Raw genomic sequence first — 20,398 nt, forward strand, 5'->3', positions numbered from 1 at the left:
AGTCACACTAACTCCTTCGGCTGGCCAGTGGTGCCAGGGCTCTTTGAGCCAACATCCAACGCAGATATCACGAGTAGGTTTGATGGTGAAGAAGGGTCAATTGCAACACAAACAGAACCTATATAGAGAGGATCCAAACCAAGACCTCAAAGAGCTCGATTCGCAGCACCCGATGGCTAGTTTGCATCATACCAATGGCCGTCCTCTTCCGCCAACGCCCTTGGCAGTTCCCGTCCAAACACCACCATCTCGACCTAGTGGCGAATATGGTCGATGGTCTTCACATCAATACGTTGGACAACTAGACCAAGATGAGAAGTGTAAGCATCGAGCACGAAGGCTTAATACAGGTAACCATCGCGAGAACTAACCCTGCAGAGAAACAAGGCACACCTCGTATAACCGCACCATGACCGGCTTTCGAGGCCCAACACCGGCGACGGGCAAAGTCTCGAGTTGCGAGGAAGTTACGGGCTGTCTGACGCAGGTTGTACGGATTTGGCTCATCGAGCTGCAGTGAAACAGCTTCGAGGGACAAGCTCCCAAATGTGCTGTAAAGCCCGAGATGGCCAGCGTCGTCAGGGGGAAGGGTAGAGGGAAGGCTTTCAACTGTAGATACAGATGAGAGTCAGCGCTGTGGCCTTCGAGTTATTTTTGTATGAGATAAAAAGAGAACCAAGTTTCACTGTTGGCTTCAAGCCTCGCGACCTCGCGGCGGTGCTGTCTTTCAGTCTCACATGGTCAGCGGGCCTCCTGGTGACTCTGCACCTGCGGCGTCGAGCCATGACTTTCGGGACCGCTATACCCCAGTGGCAGGGGATATGTCACATCTTATTCAAGCAACGAAGACTTCTCTTGAGTGCGTGACTGGTCTGATCAAGCTACTCTGTAGAAGTTCAGTCGTGTTCAAAGTCGACTGCGAGCTCATGGTATTACATAACAACCACAGGAAAACATGACCTGACTCCAACTCAAATCAAAATACTCTCCCCCTGATTCACCGCTAGAAACACCTTGTCCTCAACGCCTTCATCATGTTTGCCATCCCACCCTCTCCCAAACCCAATTCCCTGCCTCTCACACGCCCATTCCAAGCCGCCCAGAGTCTTCAACACCTCCTCTGGCTCGGTAGCAAACGTCCCCCAATGCAATCCCACCGCCACCGCTTTCCCTTTCCCGCCCTCAGTCATCTCCTTGAACACCCGTACAGCATCCCAAGGAGGCATATGGTTTGCCCCAGTCACACCCTGTGTATGCCTCGGCATAGGATTGCCCCAGTCCGGCATCCACGTTGTAAAGCTTCTCAGATAAGCAAACGATGCGCCAACACTGATCGGCAAGAGTAGAAGATCTGGCGGGCCGATGTTATCGCTGATCTCTTTGAACGCTGGACATGGTGGGTAATCCTCTGGTTTTTCCTTTTCTGCTGGCGGTAGCGGATCACCCCTCTTCCAATTCGTCGGTGGCAAAGGTGGCCATGCAGGATCGGTGTGGAACTGATACCCGGTATCACCCCCAAAGAACACCCTATACAACTCCTCCCCGTCTCTAGATTGGAGGTCCTCCACCATCCAACTAGCCCACAAGCTCCCATTCGGTTCCCCAGACTTGCCGCTCCCTGATCTCCAACAGTTGTGCTGTGCGGGTGTGCACCAGACCTTCACACTCCCCTGCGTCAGTCCCGTCAACGCGACATTATCCCACCAATCCATCTCCACCACCCTCTCCTTCGGCAAACCCCACAAATCAACCATCATCTTTCCTATCCCCAACGGCACAAAAAACCTCACCCTGTCCTTGTTATTTCCCCAAATCCCCATGACAGACTCTTGATCAAGATGGTCATAGTGGTTATGACTAATCAATACTGCATCAATCCGAGGTAAATCCCCCACTTGACACGGCGGTTGGTACGTCCGAATCGGCCCAAAGTACTCGCTTGGGGAACACCGCTGGGAGAAAATGGGATCAAACACAACGCTAACACCAGATGAAAGCTGTAGCAGCATCGAGGCATGTCCCAACCAAGTAACCTTTGCCTTCTTCCCAACCGGACAAGGCGTAAAATCAGGCTTCTGCACCGTAAGCAGTCTTGCAGCCTTTGACGCGGCAGACTCAGGGTTGGAGAGATCACTATAGCTCGGCTGTGATATCGGCGGGATTTGTCTGGCGGGAAGAGCGTACGAAGCCGCGAGAGGGATGCAAGGATCTGTGTCAGGACCCCACTGAAAACTGGCAAGCATCTCCGACTTGGTGGGCTTGTGCCACGAGGGCCAGGGGTTTTGGAAGCCGATGATCTCGCGCTTTTGGTCGACTTGTTTCTTTTTGTCGAGAGTTGAGATGTGGCCTTTGTGGCTGACCTCTTCCTGGGATGGGCCGCCGAAGGAGAGTGAGGGGAAGAATGAGGACCATGTTGAGCCTGGGCTTTTGGCCGGGTTGAGTATTGGGGCGAGGATGTGGTGTTTTGGCGGTTTTGCTAGCCCGGGGAGGCTGGTTATGGGGCTGATGTCGAGCATCTTATGTGAGCTATGATGTTAGCGTGGCGACGGGTTAAACGGTGAAGAGAGACTTGAAGTGAGTTGAGGTTGTGAAGTTTGAGCAGCATGAGATGACGTCAGCCGCAGTGGCTTGGCATCGCCGATAATCAACCCGGTCCTTATCTTTATCGCGATGCATGAATTTCAGCCACAAACTCCAATCTCGGTATTGCTCAGAGTTGTCACGGAGCAGACATTAATATAATAAGGTAGTTCGCAGAACGCGTTGAGCGTGTTCGCGTACCCTTGACGGGTGACGTTAAAACAAGCTTTATCTGGTGGGGTTCGGGTCGGTTTTCGACCCGCTGGAGCGGCAGACCCTTGGCCCTGTCGCTCAGTTCGTGAAGGCTACGACATAACCGGGAAAGCAGATAGGCCGGCCTTGAAACGGAAGCCAATGTGGTAGCTTCTCCATAAATCGGCGCCATGGTGGCTGACACACAGCAGATCCTAGCGGACCGGAATCAGCGCGGACCCCAACGTGGGGTTGATCCGTTACACCAAGTGACCTCTTGGTACATAACCTCCACCTCCCGGCACTTTGACGCCTCCTTTCCCGCTCCCTCCCCACGAGTGGCACTTGTGCTTGCATATCAAAGACCTTCTTCAAAATGGGTGACGCCACATCCACCAACACCTCCGCCCAGTCCAACGACAAAGACAACGGCAAGCTCTCCGACCTCCACCAACCAACCACCTTCATCACCGGCCACAACTCCTCCGGTCAAGCCATTGTCCAATCCTACAACCCCTTCCAATGGCGCCCCTACGACGACAACAAACTCGCCTTTGCGGTCCCCTACACTACCTCCCGCTGCCCTCCCGATCTGAACAATGACACTGATCTCAAGCTCCACCAGTCATTGATCTCAACCCCTGATAAGCTCGGGTTGGTGAACCCCAAGGGCACTGTCCTCCGGTGTGTCGACTTTGCCCCTGGTTATGCCTGCGGTATGCATCGCACCCAGAGCTTGGATTATGGCATCGTGATGGAAGGGGAGGTGGACATGGTGCTGGATAGTGGGGAGCGGTACAGCTTGAAGAGGGGAGATGTGGCGATCCAGCGGGCTACGCAGCATCAGTGGGTCAATAAAAGTGATACCAAGTGGGCGAGGATGATGTTTGTATTGCAGGATTGTGAGCCGCTTGTTGTGGGCGGGAAGCAGATGGGGGAGGATTTGGGGACCAACTCGGGGTTGCCGCCGAGTAACAATTAGCCTGAAGGCTCAACGAGTAGGCGGGGATATCCAGGCAAATCACGACGTTGACAGGGGGCTACAGCAATGATAAATATGACTTTCAAAGCTTCCCCGAGAAACCATTGTAAACAGACCCAGCTGTCCCCATCCGGATGGTCCCGTCAATATTGCAGTGGCCCTCCCTAAAGCACCTTTTGATGCCAGGGTTCAGAACCATGCGCAAAGACCGCCACTGGCGATTTCATCTGCTGCCTTTTAACTAATATTCGATCGACAGCAAGAAGCCTCGCTGCAAGATGCCTCATGCTGGAAAGATCGTGCTTCCACGTACCCGGCACAGCTTGCGCATATCGGTCTAATAGGTATTCCCCCAGAAACGTCGAGAGCACGAAGGGAGAGCTGGGCAGTGAAGCTCGGACACTGAGCCTTAAAATGCGAGTCGCAAATACTGAGCGCTGTATCTGGTGAAAGGAATCAGAGATTGTAACCACAAGAAAATCCGACCACCCAATGGCAGATTCCTGACACCATCGAGGGTGCACAAGGGATGAGCCTCGAGCAATGTTAAGCCCGGATGAACCTTCTCCAGATTCTTCGGCTTGTCAGATGTCCACCTCAGCTTCGCCTTTGTGTGCTTGATGGAGCCGACGAGTCTCTCGATAAGGGTTGTGTACCAGTTGGTAATGTCAAATATCAGCTCCCCCGTCTTGAAATGGCCACACAAATCGGCAATCATGGCCTCGCCCTCTGAGGTGGTGAGATACGGCACGAGACCCTCGATGACAATAATGGTTGGCCGGTCATTTTGGAGGGATTGTATAAAGGCCGAATCGAGGGCAGAGCCCGCCATGAGGCTGTATTGGTTGGCCCTCGACGGTTCTGGCATGAACTCCCGCCGTAAATCTACAACATCTGGGAGATCGACGTCAATCCAACGAACGCTGTCGCCCCATGAAATCCGGTGTGGGCGAGTGTCGAGCCCGCAAGCTAAGTGGATGACGTTGGCATGAGAGTGTCGGGTGAGAAAGTCGCGTATCCATTTGTCAAACAGCGCTGACCGAAGGCCTATGACGCCAGCAACAAGGGAACCAACTTGAAGTCTATCGAAGTCGTAATCGATCTGCTCGACGACAGCTGCTGCCAAGCTGTCACCTAGAAGTTGTCGAGCCTTTAGAGTGACGAAAAGCGTCTGTTCCGTGCTGCTTAGCTTGTCGGGCTGCATGGCGGAATCTTGAAGTTTTGTCTTGGCGGCAATGATGTTTGGTCGATACGAAGCCTGAGCATCTGGAAGGAAATCAGCGGGGTAATCTTTTTATCAGGTGTCTATATAACAGTACTATAGTGGAAGCCGGGCGCATTTTGAGATTAGCTAATCTACTGTGCAACGCAGTACAACCATGCAGTGATCATTATCAATACATCCCGAGATCGATGTTGAAGAACCAGTCCTGTGAAAGGTGGGGCAGTTCCTCCGATGCAACAACTGGAAAACCGGAACACGGCACGCCTCTCGCCAGCAAAGCACAATGTCGAGCTCACGGATTGGAAATCAAATTGTTGCAACCTCTTCACGAGCAGCCAGCCACAATCATATGGCGTCCAAATTGGGATTTTTACCCCACCATGCCCTCCTCCAAGGGCTCGGCATAGCCCAATAGCGCCCCCCCTGATCGCCAGGCATGACCCTTGTTTAGGCGTGGGATATGTCGTGCGACAGCCCTGCTAGCAAGTGACAGTTCGCAGGTGGGGATATTCCCTCGCTAACCCAATCACAGGCGCAGCATCTCCCGAATATTAATGCACGATGTAACCATAACGAGGCTGCCACAATTCATCGCGACGCCAAACACGGATTCAACTTTTCATCTCGAGATCACCCTTATCTACGACTTTAGTCCACCTGTCGTCGACGGAATTTGGGCTCTCAAGTTCAACATGGCATCATCTCTACCGCCAGATAGTCTATCCACCGCTAACCCAGAGACGACCCATCATCCAAGCAGTCCTCATGCCGAGGTTGTCCCAGCAACCCCCAGCGTCGCGCTTACAGCGGTAGATGACGACACAGAATTTCCAAACTTGACCCAGGATTCGAGGGTCGATACGGGCGAGAGTGGATCTGGAAGGAGGACTATATTGCTTTCTGGTTGGAATCGCCTCACAAGGAGGCCATCTGTTGCAGCCGCTTCCGTCCCAAGACCTTCATCGATATTGCAACATGAAGAATCGTCGCCCACGCCATCCCGACGCGGGGAGATACAACCTGGCGGGGATTTTGAAGAGAAGACAGCCGTCGAGGTGGAAACTGGGACCATCGGAGGCGGCAACCAGGTAGATGAACCACCTGCATCCAGCCAGGTACGAGTTTCGGTCATCATGAACTCGTCGCGCGTCTGCTAATGCACAGGGGCATGCTCCAGGCAACCTATACGTTGGCTCTTTACCCAGAAGGAATTCGCCCTAGAACTTCGGTCGACATCATTGCCGTCCATGACTTTGACGAGACGCCAGAGGATGCTTGGGTGATGCCTGTCGAACGTCTCCTGAGCCCTGGGAGACCGGATGGCGAACGCGACAGGACCGCTTCCCCTGGACCTCAACGTATAAAGCTGATTGACAAAAAAGGCAAAGGGCCCGAGTTGCTGAATCCATCTGATGGAAACCCGAAATTAGACGCGAAACTACGGCCACCTGGCAAAGACTTCAAGGGGAGAGGGAGATCTTTGGAACCTTCGATGCGCTCATCATCTGAATTCGACATTCGCGGGCGGCCACGCGCAGTCAACTGGATTCGTGACTTTATACCCAACGATATCACCGACTCCAGAGTGCTATCTTTCAGTTACTCATCACCTACGTTTGTCAAGAAGACCGGAAGTTGGGCGGAATATGTGGAAAACGCAGCAAAAACCCTCCTGGAACGCATTGTAGGCTCAAGACAGTTATTCTTCCAGCGAGGGGTCCCAATAGTTTTCATTGGGTCAGGCTTCGGCGGTATCGTCATTCAAAAGGCGATTGCCCTAGCTACCAAACAAAACGACACCGCTTCGTTATCTTTGGATGACATCTTCCAGGTTATCTTTTTGGATACACCCTTCCCAGAGCCCGATGAGCCTCAGACCCCGGACAGGTTCAAGAGCTGGTTTCCCAAAAACACAAACGTCAGGATGTCCCGTATCCTCCTAGAGATCGAAACCCGCGACAAGGAGTCTGAGCTGGTGGAGGATGTTTGGAATGAATACCAGGGATCTCAAAAGGAGTTGGCTCGTGGATTGGAGACAACTTGGCTGTACTCACAAGCTCGCGTCCAACAGGGTGATTCTGATAATATGTCACTGTGCAAGGTAGGTGAGCCACGAGGATGGCAGTTACAGATGCAAAACTGATGCGTGTGTAGGACGAGGACGAATATCGCGCTTCGATCAAAGGTGTCACCTTCACGTCAGTTGCCATATATCGACATCGGCGACTGGCACGGATGGGCGATACGCAAGATTACATCTACCAGACTATTCTTGCCAAGATGCAATCAACAATTCTCTACCAGGCCATCAAGTCCCGGAATGTCGAACTCGTCGAAAACATCCTGGACAGCAAGCCACGCTTGATATACAAGACGGAAAGTGGGCGTAATCCACTGCACATTGCATGCTTGATGGAACCTCCAAGCGATACAATTGTGACGCTCCTGATCAACGAGAGACCCGATGATACCACCGAGCCTGACGACGGAGGTTCAACTCCACTGCACCACGCGGTCTTCAAGGCATGGTACAACGAGCCAGAAGAAGGCAGGGAACGGTCAGAGTACAGCGGCGTCATTCGTTACTTGATGCGCAACATGCAACGAGAAGATCTCGACCTTCATGATAACGAGGGCCGCTCGCCTTGGGACTGGATCTGCGAAGACAGCACGGAATACTATTGCGGCTGCAACGGATCCGAGTGTGCTGCGACTTGGATTCGCGAGTTGAGAGAGAACCTGGAACCCATCAGAGGCCCTGCAATCACTCAAGATTATGACTTGCCCACAGAGCCCACACCTCCGACGCCTGACTCTTCACAATACATCGCTAGCTTCGTTGCAGAAGGGACTGTTAGCGAGTTCTACCATACGACTAATAAGAAGACAAAACGAGTGGAGGAACAGATCAATCTCAAGACGACAAGCGTTTATGACATGGTTTATGATGCCAACAAGCGCTGTGCTCGGACTCTTGAATCGTCCCGAAGGAAGGGGAAAGACAAGGATTTCCGTTGCAGATGGATTTTGCTGCCCGCAAACAATGCAAGTTCTCTTCTCACCTCCCCGTAGAAAACTAAACTAATAATCCTGCGATGTTCAGGAGCAATGGCTATCTGTATGTTGAGTTTCCTGCCGCGCGCATCGAGACGGAAGATGCCTAGGTACTGACAATACCCCTTTCCAGGACCTTTTTCTCTCCATTGGAGTCCGCGATTCATCCATTACAGACCAAAGGCATGACGGTCTTACTATCTTCAACCGGTATATGAACCCGAGAGCCAAGAAGTACCAATTCACGAGATTTGTAAATGCACCACGACAGCTTGGAAGGGTTGACCAACAGTAACTAACGCAGAACAGAGTGTAGATTCATCCGAGGTTTCAGAATCACCGGGAAATCACTCTAGCCGCTTGCAGACAGTGGTAGAAGAGCCGTCCGGGTCTTCAGACAGCATAGCCGGGTCAACCTCTCGGCCACCGTTGCAGCCCGCAAAGCGTTCGAGTCAGAATCTGTCCAGCATAACATGGGCGATGTTGCCACCCGTCAATCTCGGGCACGCCGGTGGTGACAAAACGCTCGCGCTTTTTGTGAGTTTCTCTGGTCTCTTTCTAGCATGCTATTGATGGGGACTTGCTAACAAATGGAAGATGCCATACCTTGCCTACGAGAGCCACGATGGTCGCAAAAAGATGGCGGCCATGATCAATCGCGTAAATGACAATCGAACCAACGCGCCCCTGAGCCGCAGGGAGTCGGCATTGATCGATGGGTACATCCATGCTCACGATGTTCTACCACTACATTGCCGGCGCACATTGGATCAGTACTCTTACTACATGCTCGAAACCACAGAGCGGAGAGACAAAGACCAGGTCGTGTACCGATGGGCCACCAAGCACGGGAAGCCCAAGAACACAGCTCCTATTCTGATGGTCGACCAGTTGTGGCTATGGGTATTGCCCGATGGTGAGTTGTGATCGGATACACCGCCGCAAATGGAATGACATATTGACAGGATCCAGGGACTGTAATTACCTGCATGCCAAACACCCAAAAGCCTTCCGAGCAGTACAACATCAAGAAACTCCTGAGCCGGGAGATAGAGACAAACAAGGCGCGACAAGCAATCCAATCGCCCGACAGCCTTGTCGAAATGATTCTCAAGATATGTCTGAACATTATGACAAGGCAAGGCCCTGGTGGTGTCAAGCTGCAGGAGGCCTTCCAATCCTCCATAAACACCATTGTAAGTGCACGTTCCAGCACTCTGTTGATAGCTTAGCTGAATACTCACCCTGGCTCAACTGAATAGGCTGAAGATGAAGCTGTCAAGATGAAGAAGCTCCTCAAGACCGTCGACAAGCTCGCTAATGCCAAAGACCCCTTCAAATACACATCCGACATTGACAGCTTCTCACGGATATCAGACGAATCCCGGCAGCTTGTGGAAATTATTGATATCCAGGATGAGCTTGGCATCATCAAGTCCATTCTTACCACACAGCTCAAGGTTCTGGAGGAATTCCAAGGTCACCTTCGGCCTCGGAAACGGTCAGGTGGTACCAAGGAGCACTATGACGAAGATGGAGACCAACATGATGGAGTCCATAAAAAGAGCCATCATGGAACTGGGCTTAAGAACGCCAGGGTGGTCGATGAAGCCATTCGAATCGTGGAAGACAACCTCATCCGAGTTCAAGAGATGGACGAGTCTGCCAAACGAGTCGAGGCTGAGGTATGCTTCTGTAAGCAGGGATCATTTATGAGCGACAGTGACTGACAGCGTAATAGTTGAAACAATTGTTGCAATTCAAGCAACAACAGGCATCCGGTTGGGATACACGATATGCAATGAAGCTCTCAGAACAGGGCTCGCGGCAAAATACTGTGGGGTTCCCGAAGCGCACCTCATCGATCCACGAGTACTGACAAACTATTCCGTAGATCATGGTGGTGTTCACCATCGTCACAGTCATCTTTGTGAGTTGCCGTAACAATCACATCTGCCAGGAAACTGAGCTGATACTGTATCACAGCTGCCGTTGTCCTTCATTGCAAGCTTTTTTACCATCGGCATTGTAGAGTTCCCCAAGAACGAGGAAACCGGCGAGGTTGACTGGCCGGTCAACGAAGTGTCAAAATATCTGTGTAAGTCATCGTGAGCAGGCTTTTTTGATATTATCTGCCATAGCTGACATAACAGACAGTTCCCATCTCCGTTGGTGTTTCTGCTGTCATTCTCCTCGGCATCGGCATCGTGTTCTACCGCATGGCGAGCAAAGCCAAGAGGCGCATGGACAGCGCGCAACGGCCACCACCAAGCAAATGGCAAGCTCTAAAGCAATCCCAAACCAGAAAGTACAGCCGCAAGCACAAGCACAAGCACAAGCAAGACGATGACGACTCGTATCTCTCGGACTGCACTTCAGACATTTCCGACGTGTACAGCACTCGGTGGCGTCGCAACGACGACGATTCGAGCGACGAGGAATCAGACGACTTGAGCATCGACGACGACAACGACTACGCCCCGATCTTTCGTCGCTTTCGGTTCCATACGCATGTCCCTGGCTTGCGCAAGCTCTGGCTGTGGAAGTTGTATCCTGTTTCGCAACCTCCGGCTCATCATCATTTGAGCAAGGCTCAGGAGGACTTTGAGTGGGATTATCCTTTGAGGAGGTGGAGAGATGTTACGAGGGAGAAGATGGCGGTTTATGTTGTGTCGTGGAAGGCTAATCAGCTGCAAAGGAAGGGACATGGATCGAGGCATAATCACCAGGATGAGGATGAGTGCTTTTCGGAGGATGAGAGGCATAGGAGCCAGACGGAGGAGTTGGAACATCAGGAGAGAGTTGATGAGAGGAAGGATTGGTTGAGGGGGTGGTTGGGACTGTCGTGGGGGAGGAGGAAGGGGAGGGAGAGTGGGGATGAGCCTGAGGATGATGGTGATGAGGGTGGTGCAGCGCACAGCATGAGGAGTGAGAAGGGTTTGGGGAGGTTATTTAGGAGGAGGGGTAATCGGGAGGAGAGGTGGGATGAGGAGATGGGCACGGCGAGACCGGCGTGATTGTCAGATACCTTACCGCTTGAGGTACCCAGACCCTATACAATCGCAATGCATGGATCGAAGCTGTCGTCTTCGGTGAGTGGTTCGTTAGAGTCCACACTCCGCCACAGGATATCCCTGATCATAGACCCACGCTCTGACTCGACCATCCATACAAGTCCAATCGGAACCATGCTATCGGGTATGGTGTAGCGGTAACATCGTTGACTCTCACTTCTCAGGAGTGATTGCCTTTCTCAACAGCCCCGGGTTCGACTCCCGGTATCCGAGTCACAACCATCTTCTTTTTTTGCATTTTCCGCAGAACAATCGGTGCCTGGCACACCGTATCAGCTCCGCATATTCGACATTTTCCCTCCACGCGACTTCATTTCGCGTCCAGAACTTTTGACGCGTCCCGGCACGAAATCCCTCAAATGCAACCCCGCCATTTTTAAGCAACTCCAGGCAACAAACCCTGCCAAGACCACAGCATGATCCGTGCTCAGAGGCTTCAGGGGTAAAACACTTGGCGATTTCGCTGCCTGTGCCGCTTGGCACAAGGCCTTTGCATAGTGTAGACTATTCAGCCCTCTCATTTCCAATAGACCGCGCCTCTTCAGCCCGTTTGTTCGGTCCGAGGAGAGCGGGAAAGATTGGTGGGTTGTGGTTAAATGAGCTTGTTTCCCTCCATCGTGACTTTCTTTCCTGACCTCAGTTCATCGTCGCTCGTTTCTCTCACTCTCTCATGTTTTGTCTTTTTGTCTAAACACCAGTCAAAATGGCAACATTCCCAGACACCACCCCCCGGCCAACGGGCCACCAGACCGAGACTCCCCCCTCCATCCTCCCTCGCCAATTCTTTTCCGTCATCTTGATCATCCTCCTCTACACCACCGCCTCCCCCTTCACCCCCATCTCCTGGGTTTTGGGCAGCGACACCCTCCACCTTTCGGGCACGTATTTCCTCGACAGGATCTTCTCCGGCCTGGTTCTCTTCTCCGCCTTCTACTTCCAATGGCGCATCGCCTCCCTCCGCGCCAGCGTGCCAGTCACCCTGCCTCTAGGCGGGTCAACCACCGCCGTCCGCAATGGTCGCCTCGAGACCGTCCACAGCAGTAGCGCAGACTTGTTCCTGTACAAGACAGGCGACTACTGGCATTTCGCCCTCGCCGAAGCGGGGGTTTTGCTTTTGGGAGAGTTCGCCGGCAGTGAGAACTTGAGGAGGGTGGTGGTTTGTGTTGTGGTGGCGGGGGTTTGGTTGGTTGGTTGGGCTGCTACGCCTAGGAGCGTGAAGGACTGGATGTGGGAGCAGGCAAGGGCTTATTTGTTTGTGTTGGTGTTGGATGAGTTGAGGGCGGCGGGGAGGGGGTTGTTTGGGGGTTACTATCATGGGCCTGGTGGGGGGAGGAGGAGGGGTAGGTTTTGAGGGGGGAGGGATGGGGAGGGTGGAAGTCATGATGGATAGGTAGGTACCTTGGGGTTGTAGGGACGACAGGCACATTGTTGTCGCCGCCAACATCAAGAAATGTACCTCATGGCTCTGAACAAAGCAGATTAATCAAATCCGGGCCGATATTTGCGTCGATTTGAACTGGGAAATGTCAATTTGCCTTGATTTGCTTTGATTTGACCTATTTGACCCGCCAATACTAGCCACTAAGTCAACTAGCTACACATATCCTATTGTCTATCTTGACATTCCAAAATACTACTCAGGCTAATTTCCTTCGTGTTTTGGTGGTAATTTCCTATCTTTTCGGCTATATTACTGCTTATATAGGTAAAGTTTGACGTTGGTATATGCCGGGTATTTGGTCCCCAGCTTTTTCTAGTGTCTTTTCTCAGGTTATATAGTAGGGTGAGGGTTATATATATGGTTTAAAAAAAGGTCTAGGGCCTTGGTAAACCCGTCAAACCGGAGAAAACTAGGAGAAAGCTATATTTGACCCTGTTTTGGACCGATTTGCGTTGCTTTGTGTTGCTTTGAGTCGATGTCCTTTGCGTTGTTCGGAGCCATGATGTACCTACCGAGTAACAGGTTCGAAGGCCCGCCAAGGGTACCCACGACCCAGCTGAGTTTGGTCTGCGTGACGGACGGCAATAAGAAGCAATTGCAAGAGGCCTTTTCGTCGTTCCCTTAGACGCCGGGCGTGGGTCCACCACCTGAGTGCTCATGCCACGGTGTGTGATATTCCTTTTGACGGGAGGTACCTACCTTTGGAGCGCGGTCGTTCCACTGGAAGCCTCTTGCGACTGCGTGCCATTCCGTTTGTTCCATGAAACACTCCAGTTTTCCGCATCATATTTCTGCAGAACCCAACAAATAACACGCCGCACACTCGTTATCGTTTTGATTAGGCACCATTGCTATCTTTCGTCCCATCAGCATCACCAGGTAGGTAAGCGACCCATATCCCCACGGTCCCAGTATTGTCTAGCCTGAGAGTCATCCGCAGATACATGCTAGGCCAGGCCGTGCACCTGTCAATCACGAGCAAACACGCCGGCGGGATGACAATCGAGAAACTGGCGAACACGATAGTCGCCAAAAGCCAACTTTCTGACGATGAGACCTTTAAAGCTCTAATGTACCACGTGCCGGCAAATGTCGACCATCCTGACTGGAGTTACACGACGGACTCGGGGGACACACACTGCTACATTTGGCTGTCACGAGATTTGAGGTCCAAGCAGCCCAATTCCTGTCGTCCAAAAAACCGGATCTGCGCAAAAAACAAAATGGCGAGGGAAATAACCCCTTACATGCTTTCCGAGACGCCATCAACAACCCGGGCTCGACGATCTACACTGAACATTCGAGAGTTCGGACTCATGAAACTGTCGGTTGTATAGGCCTTCTCACTCGCAACATTGACGGGTACAGCGTGTGGCTGGACCATGAAAATAAGCTGACCAAGGAAGAACTTGACCAGGTTCGTCAAGGTATCACGGTTCATTGCTTTTGGAAGTCCACGATGACTTCCCCCGGGATTTCCAACAAGTTCAACATATTGAAGCACGCAGCGAGAGACGCCTCCAGGGCAAATCACTATCCAAAGGCCGAGTTCGATCTCAGCGATATTGTGTACAGGATTTTCAAGAGGGCGGAATATACGTAGGATGCGCTATTTTATGACTTTGTATCCGCTACATTTGGCAGAGTTGAAGGAAGACTAGATGCTCTTTTGGCGAAATCCTGCACCCACACAATAATAACGCTGGCTCCGGCATTGTCCGCTGTGTCGCACGCTTGTGTGGCTTTTCGTATCTTGTTTGTTGGCAAGAATGAAGTAGCAGTGTGTAGTTGGTAGTTTTGTGACGTGGGTACCCAGGTAGCGTTTCAGATAGTCGTCAAGCGCAAAATCGGCTGATTAGTGATCCCTAGGTACCATCCCCACAAAGGTCGTGATGTCTCGTGTGGTGGTGAGGCACCCTCCCACAAAATACATGCAATACACGGTAAGAATGGGTGTAACTTCGAAGAATTCTTTGACCATGGTCTCCGCGCCGAAATCACCCTATTTAATCGATGTTAGCTCACCGTGACGCCGACATGGAACCATGACTAACCGTTGAATTGGTAGAGTGAACGAGCCGGAGATCGTTGTTCCTTGGGGATGTAGGCCAGCAATCGGAACTGGCGTTCTTGTCGTGGTCAATAGGCTGGGGTGAACCATCACCCACCAGGTCCACCGCGGTGACATCGACCCAATTATTGCATGTGGCGAACGAAGCACACTCAGTCCAGGTTTGCCAGGAACTCGGTCTGCAGCTTCTCGCATGCGTCGTTGCCTGACAGGTCAACTTCCAAGGCGCGCTTTATCAAGGCGTTAATGCAACTATCTGTCATGGCTTGATTGCAAGTGCCTTTCGATCGCTTGGGGTCGTCATCGCCGAATCTGACGCGGTCGTTCACTTTGTTGAAGAAAACAGCACACGAGGCAGGTAGTCTGACGCCAAGAGGAGTACCGAGGTAGAATGACTGGTCGTATTCTCGGTCGGAGCTGGTATCGACGGCTCCATCGGCGATGGCTCCACCAGCGAGATCAAGGTCGACCACAAAGACGACAACAGCCAGCAGGCTACCTACACCCTGTTTACCGCCAACGACAACGCTATCTGCGTCGCCAGCGCAAGTATCACCTGGCCTAACGGGGATCAGTACGGTTGGGTGGGCGACTGGGGTCGCGAGTGTGGTGGCAGTTGGTACTACCAGCAATGTCTTCATCCAGGGCAGCGATTACAAGCCGGATTGTCTCTGGATTGATGCCAATGGCGACCAGCCCCAGACAGGCTTCCAGGTTCACTGGCCCGAGTTTGTCCAGAGAGATGACGGCAGGCCTGGCGAGAAGATGGGTTGGATGTGGGATACTTCTGTGAGGCTGGACCTCCGTTCACGTTGTACACTTCACATGAGCCGAGGGCGGTCACATACTGGGTTTTGAGTAATGGGAAAAAGGTGAAGAGGGGGGCTACGGGACGGTCAAGTATTCATCAACGGAGACAGCAGATGGTGAGGGAGAGGCAAGGGAACGGGACTGACGCGGCTGGTCACGGAACAACCCACACTTTGGCGCAGAAGCTGGGTGAGATGCTGGTGTTGGATCACGGGAACAACGGACAACACTCGGCTGCGAAGCTCTGCTTGAGCCCTACTTCTATGGGACCCGACTTCGCCAATGATGCGGAGGGACTCTTTTGCCGGATGTCAGACAAGACCTTGTGGGTTTTCTGTGATGGCGTTCATATTACGGATAATTGCTTCAACCCGGACTTGCAGCAGGTCGTTGTTGGCGGTAAGGTGACCAGAGATAGGAAGTACGGGAAGGTTATGTCTTGGAGTGTAGGGAGTAATGGCGGTGATGGAGGGAGGTCTGGGTATTACTAATTGTACTCTCAAAAAGTATCATCCTGTTTGCTGCGTTGCCCTATAGGTCTGTAATACAGTACCTACAGGGGAGCTACAGCGAACTATGCGCTTGTAGCAGTGCGTAGCGGAAGCTGGAGAAAAAGGGGATACGACAGCAGTGCTGAAGGAAGCAAGACCACTGTTATCACAGTGGGCAAGACGCCACAGTACAGAGGCTTTGAGTGCTTGTACGTAGTCTAATACAGAGGCTTTTAGTGCATGTATGTCATTGGCTTATATTCTTGCTTATGCTTATTCTATATACAGGATTGAGAGGAGAGGAGAGGTCTACTTATATAAGTGTGCTGGCCTTCCAGCAGGCTCTGTGGGGCACTGGGCCCCCATAGAGTAGCAAGGTATTCTGTGGGACAACTAAGCTATGGATGGTATAGCTAATGTTCTATGGACTTCGATATCCTTCGACAGCTGACAAACCTTCCTTTGATGTCTCCCGGGTAGGTTTGTAGGGAAGAAGTTAGACCTTCCCAGTACCTCAACACCTGAGTCTTACCTGGCACCTATTATGTGCCACACATTAACACCCCCTCTGTGGCTTTATAGGTGCCACTGAGCCCCCTCTACAGCTTTAAACTGTAGGGCTTAGGAGTAGTTCAGCAGCTGTAGGAAGCGCTGGAACTTAGGAGCTGTTAGAGCCTTTGTTAGCCCATCAGCAGCCATATCCTCTGTAGAGACAAAGGATATAGTGATGTTGCCTGCTGAAACACTCTCTCTTACGCCTTGGAATTTCAAGAGGGTGTGCTTAGTTCGGCTGTGGTGCTTGGGGTTGTAAGCAGTCTCTATAGCACCTTGGTTGTCTGATTTCAGGGAGTAGGTATCTGGAGTGGGCGCTGTATCTCACTGAACAAGCCTCGTAGCCACAATGCCTCTCGGTTACCTTCTATGAGTGCAGTATATTCAGCCTCGAGGGTGCTGTAAGCCACTGTTGAGGCTCGCTTGGATTTCCAGCTTACTGGGCCTCCACTGATGAGGAATACGTAGCCGTACGTTGAGCGGGCAGTGGTCTTGCAGCCTGCAAAATCACTATCAGTGTACCCTATGGGCTGTGTGTTCCTTTGAGGTACCATAGGTAATGGCGTATTCGGCAGTGCTGTATAGGTAGCTGAGGAGCTTCTTGGCTGCCTTCAAGTGGGCTACTGTTGGCTGCTGTAGGTGCCGTGAGAGCCACTGAATGGAATGCGCTATATCAACTCTGGTTTGAGTCATGGCGTAAGTTGCAGTGCCTATAAGGCGTTGATATAGCTTCTGGTCTGCCTTGCTCAGTGGTTGTGATGGTGTTTCAGTACCAGTGAGTCCTGGAGAGAGCGGTATTGCGGGCCCATGGGTGCTGAGGCCGAAGTGTTGAATAGCCTCTGTAATATAGGCTCTTTGGTGAAGCCACAGCTGGCGGTTGGTCCTGTCTCGTTCAATTTGAACACCTAGGAAGGATTTGGCTGGGCCTAGATCTTCAATATCGTAGGCTTTGGCTAGGCCTTGCTTCAAAGCTTGGATCTTCTGAATAGAAGGCCCAACTAGGAGACAGTCATCTACGTGGCTGACGATGAAGATGCCATCCTTTGCATTGTGGTAGATGGCCGAATCAGAGGTCAGAGGTCGGAAACCTAAGCTTTTGGCTAGACCGGCTACCTGCTGTTGCCAGAGATAAGGAGCTTGCTTCAAGCCGTATAGAGACTTCTTCAGCAGTACAACTTGATCTTCAGAGGGATCCCAACCGTGTTGTTTTAGCAGTGTTATGGCAGCTTCACTGCTGATGCTGAATTCGTATAGGCCTTCTGGGATTTCAATATATATATCGAAATCTATGCCTGAATTCAAAAAGGCTCCTATAAAATCGATTTGTTCGACTTCAAGGTCCTCAACGGCTGCAATAGCCAGTATTACCTCCAGGTAGGTGGTGCTGCAGTGGTGGCAAAGGTTTCTGAGAAATCAGTTCCAGGGACTTGTTGGAAGCCTCTCACCACTAGCCGAGCTTTGAACTTAGTAGTTCGGCCCTGGGAGTCCTTCTTTTCCTTGAAAACCCAGCGGCTGGTGATAGGGCGTTTAAATGCCCTAGAGCGCTTGACGAAGTAAAAGGTCTTGGTGGCTAGTAGCTGTTGTAGCTCATTGAAGGTGGCCTTTAGCCAATGCTCCTTCAGTGGGTGCTTTAGAGCTTGCTTGAAGGTATTGGGCTCTGAAGTGTGGTTGGTGGTAGCCACTGCAGCAGCAGCATTGGTAGCTAAGTAAGTTACCAATTCAGTGGTATCCATAGCATCGTCGTCATCCACTGCTTGATATTCTTCTTTTTGCTTTTTGGAAGCTTGTGGTAGGTGGATTTCAATGCTGGTAGACCTGGAAGGTGCTGTAGGTACAGAGGATAATTCTTCCTCTGTGGAAGGTGCTGTGAGCTCTTCAGCCTCCTCAGCTTCAGGGAGCTGCAAGGTGCTTGTAGGACTCCGAGGGCCTTGTAGGTGAGACCTGAAGTCCTCGTAGAATTTGACGAAGGGAGTTTGAACTACCTGTCGTTGGCCGAGCCACACTAGGTAGGTTTGGTGCCCTAGGACTGCTAGTAGCCGTCCTTTGGTGCCTCTGGGTAGCAGCTTCTGCCCCGTAGGACGCTTCTCAGGGGGTATGAGCACTGTGACTTCAGTGCCAATAGCTCTGTAGTGTTGAAGGTCAGGGACGTGTGGTGCTTGAGAGGGCACCAGTTCGTCAAGGAAGAGCTGGTAAGGGGTGAGCTCCCGAGTGGAATTCGCAGTGCGGTTAATCAACTCTACGATAGGGCCTATAATATAGCACCAGAGAGTTGGAGGAAGCTCAGAGGCTATGAGAGTAGCTCTGAGGCGGTCCAAGACCACCCGTATTGACCGTTCTGCTAGGCCGTTTTGGTGGTGAGCGTAGGGGGCTTGATTCGCTGAAGGTAATGCCTTTTCAGCGAGGTAAGGCAGCAAGGCTCTCATTTCCTTGCCTCCGTCATAGTGAAACTGGGCTGGGTACCGCTTATACGTGTTGTATAATGCTTCTATAGTGGACCGAGCTTGTGTAGCAGCTTCATCTTTGGATTTCAGAAGCCTTATCATCCTGAAGCGGGTCTTCCGATCCACTAGAATAAGACCATAAGGTCTGTTATTCAGTGGCGTAGGGCGGATAACAAATATATCCCCCTCTAGCCGACCTAGGGCCAGTGGTGGATCAGTTATGGGTCGCTTAGAAGGTTTCCGCAGCATATTTGCTGCATCACAGCTTCTGCAGGCCAAGTCTTCAGGGCGTATCATCTGGAAGTTGGGCATGCCTTTGGTAATCAAGGCAGTTTTTCTCAGAAGGTCTAGGCCGATATGCCCTAGTCTGACATGCCAGAGCTGGGCGGCCTGGATCAGCGCTTCAGAGGGTTTCTTCAGCGCAGTGGTGGATGTGGGAGCCACCGATGGCTCTGATACCCCCTCTAGAAGTTCTGAGTTTTCAGAGGTGTTCAGGAGTTCAGGGGCTTCTCGAGCCTCACTGTCATTACTGTCCTCAGTGGTATAACAGTGCCACGTAGACCCATAGACTAGTGGTTGATGAGAGGCAGTTTTGACGCTGTTTGCGCCTTTGGTGGTGAAGAAGAAGCCGTTTTTCTGGAAGTTTAGCAGTGCTAATAGCTTCCGAGAGGCCGTATACAGCTTTTCTTTTATCATTATGCCCCTGAGGCATAAAGCCTGTAGCCACTCACTATATTTAGTGGGAAGCCTGGAATGTAGAGAGTCTTTTTGAAGAGTGACAGAACTGTAGACTGCTTTGCCATCGTCCTTGAACCCGGTGAGGAATCCAACTCTCACAGTGCCTATGCCCTGTGGCTTGACAGGACCACCACCTGTACCTACGGTTCCTAGTGATGAAGAGAGCTGTAGGTCTGTGAAGAGGGCTTTGTTATTGCAGATGTGCACTGTAGACCCTGTGTCAAAGAGCCACTGGTTGGAGGATTTGTGACTGTAATGAGTGAAATCAGAGCTCTCAGGTGGCTCTGGATCGCTATATTCCTCAGCGGTGTTGCTGTTGAATATGGTGCCAAACTCGAGGTTGTAGCCTATGGTGAAGGCGTCATTGGTGGCTGAGTTTTCAGTGGGATTTTCCACATCTTCAGTGTTGAAGGCCTCTTCCTGGGGTTCCTTCTTAGGTCTTTGGCCTCGTTGTTGACTTCGTTGTTGCCCCTCGCCGCTTGCTCTTTGGATTGGTGAGCTGGCCAGTGGGTTGGTTTGAGGACTCAGGGCTCTCATCTTTCTCGGTAGAAGTTTGAGAGTTCTGGTTGCTATTGCTAGTCCTATGGTTAGGCCTGCGATTGCGCTTATAATCAGCTTGCAGTGCTGAGAGCCGCTGTGAGGTGGTTGAGGCCGTGTTGCGAGTCTCAGCTAGTAAGTCCTCTTGGAAGTACAGTAGGCTTAGCTTAGTAGGCTTGCCTTCTGTATTGTAGAGCCACTGTTCTTGCC

At 51.7% G+C, this 20,398-nt stretch overlaps 8 protein-coding genes and 1 non-coding gene across 9 annotated transcripts; 7 read left to right on the plus strand and 2 right to left on the minus strand.

Moving 5' to 3' along the window:
• Positions 1 to 84: 84 nt before the first annotated feature.
• QC762_405680 (uncharacterized protein) lies at positions 85 to 2,516 on the minus strand (the record flags this gene model as incomplete). The annotated part of the gene is made up of 3 exons (XM_062890018.1): positions 85 to 301; positions 394 to 609; positions 986 to 2,516. The coding sequence occupies 3 exons, from the start codon at positions 2,514 to 2,516 to the stop codon at positions 255 to 257; spliced, it is 1,794 nt and encodes a 597-aa protein (XP_062743941.1). The 3' UTR covers positions 85 to 254.
• Positions 2,517 to 3,148: 632 nt separating this feature from the next.
• QC762_405690 (uncharacterized protein) lies at positions 3,149 to 3,754 on the plus strand (the record flags this gene model as incomplete). The annotated part of the gene is made up of 1 exon (XM_062890019.1): positions 3,149 to 3,754. The coding sequence occupies one exon, from the start codon at positions 3,149 to 3,151 to the stop codon at positions 3,752 to 3,754; it is 606 nt and encodes a 201-aa protein (XP_062743942.1).
• Positions 3,755 to 4,163: 409 nt separating this feature from the next.
• Positions 4,164 to 4,958, minus strand: QC762_0071100 (uncharacterized protein; the record flags this gene model as incomplete). The annotated part of the gene is made up of 1 exon (XM_062883738.1): positions 4,164 to 4,958. One exon carries the CDS (start codon positions 4,956 to 4,958, stop codon positions 4,164 to 4,166), a length of 795 nt encoding a protein of 264 aa, XP_062743943.1.
• QC762_0071110 (uncharacterized protein) lies at positions 4,471 to 5,040 on the plus strand (the record flags this gene model as incomplete). The annotated part of the gene is made up of 2 exons (XM_062883739.1): positions 4,471 to 4,697; positions 4,814 to 5,040. The coding sequence occupies 2 exons, from the start codon at positions 4,471 to 4,473 to the stop codon at positions 4,890 to 4,892; spliced, it is 306 nt and encodes a 101-aa protein (XP_062743944.1). The 3' UTR covers positions 4,893 to 5,040.
• A 256-nt stretch (positions 5,041 to 5,296) lies between these two features.
• On the plus strand, positions 5,297 to 8,150 carry QC762_405715 (uncharacterized protein; the record flags this gene model as incomplete). Its single annotated transcript, XM_062890021.1, has 5 exons — positions 5,297 to 5,461; positions 5,512 to 6,094; positions 6,157 to 7,080; positions 7,134 to 8,028; positions 8,083 to 8,150. Exons 2-5 carry the CDS (start codon positions 5,534 to 5,536, stop codon positions 8,148 to 8,150), a joined length of 2,448 nt encoding a protein of 815 aa, XP_062743945.1. The 5' UTR covers positions 5,297 to 5,461; positions 5,512 to 5,533.
• Positions 8,151 to 8,247: 97 nt separating this feature from the next.
• QC762_405710 (uncharacterized protein) lies at positions 8,248 to 11,643 on the plus strand (the record flags this gene model as incomplete). The annotated part of the gene is made up of 9 exons (XM_062890020.1): positions 8,248 to 8,286; positions 8,343 to 8,570; positions 8,631 to 8,949; positions 9,006 to 9,229; positions 9,296 to 9,718; positions 9,775 to 9,870; positions 9,928 to 9,963; positions 10,020 to 10,131; positions 10,191 to 11,643. The coding sequence occupies 9 exons, from the start codon at positions 8,248 to 8,250 to the stop codon at positions 11,048 to 11,050; spliced, it is 2,337 nt and encodes a 778-aa protein (XP_062743946.1). The 3' UTR covers positions 11,051 to 11,643.
• QC762_0071140 lies at positions 11,228 to 11,320 on the plus strand. Its single transcript has one exon. It is a non-coding gene; the product is annotated as a tRNA-Glu (tRNA).
• A 167-nt stretch (positions 11,644 to 11,810) lies between the features above and the next one.
• On the plus strand, positions 11,811 to 12,458 carry QC762_405720 (uncharacterized protein; the record flags this gene model as incomplete). Its single annotated transcript, XM_062890022.1, has 1 exon — positions 11,811 to 12,458. One exon carries the CDS (start codon positions 11,811 to 11,813, stop codon positions 12,456 to 12,458), a length of 648 nt encoding a protein of 215 aa, XP_062743947.1.
• Positions 12,459 to 14,007: 1,549 nt separating this feature from the next.
• QC762_0071160 (uncharacterized protein) lies at positions 14,008 to 15,920 on the plus strand (the record flags this gene model as incomplete). Its single annotated transcript, XM_062883740.1, has 4 exons — positions 14,008 to 14,147; positions 15,074 to 15,203; positions 15,265 to 15,408; positions 15,450 to 15,920. 4 exons carry the CDS (start codon positions 14,008 to 14,010, stop codon positions 15,918 to 15,920), a joined length of 885 nt encoding a protein of 294 aa, XP_062743948.1.
• Between the last annotated feature and the right edge of the window lie 4,478 nt (positions 15,921 to 20,398).

Source organism: Podospora pseudocomata, chromosome 4 (genome assembly GCF_035222375.1).
Source record: "Podospora pseudocomata strain CBS 415.72m chromosome 4, whole genome shotgun sequence".
NCBI lineage: Eukaryota > Fungi > Ascomycota > Sordariomycetes > Sordariales > Podosporaceae > Podospora > Podospora pseudocomata.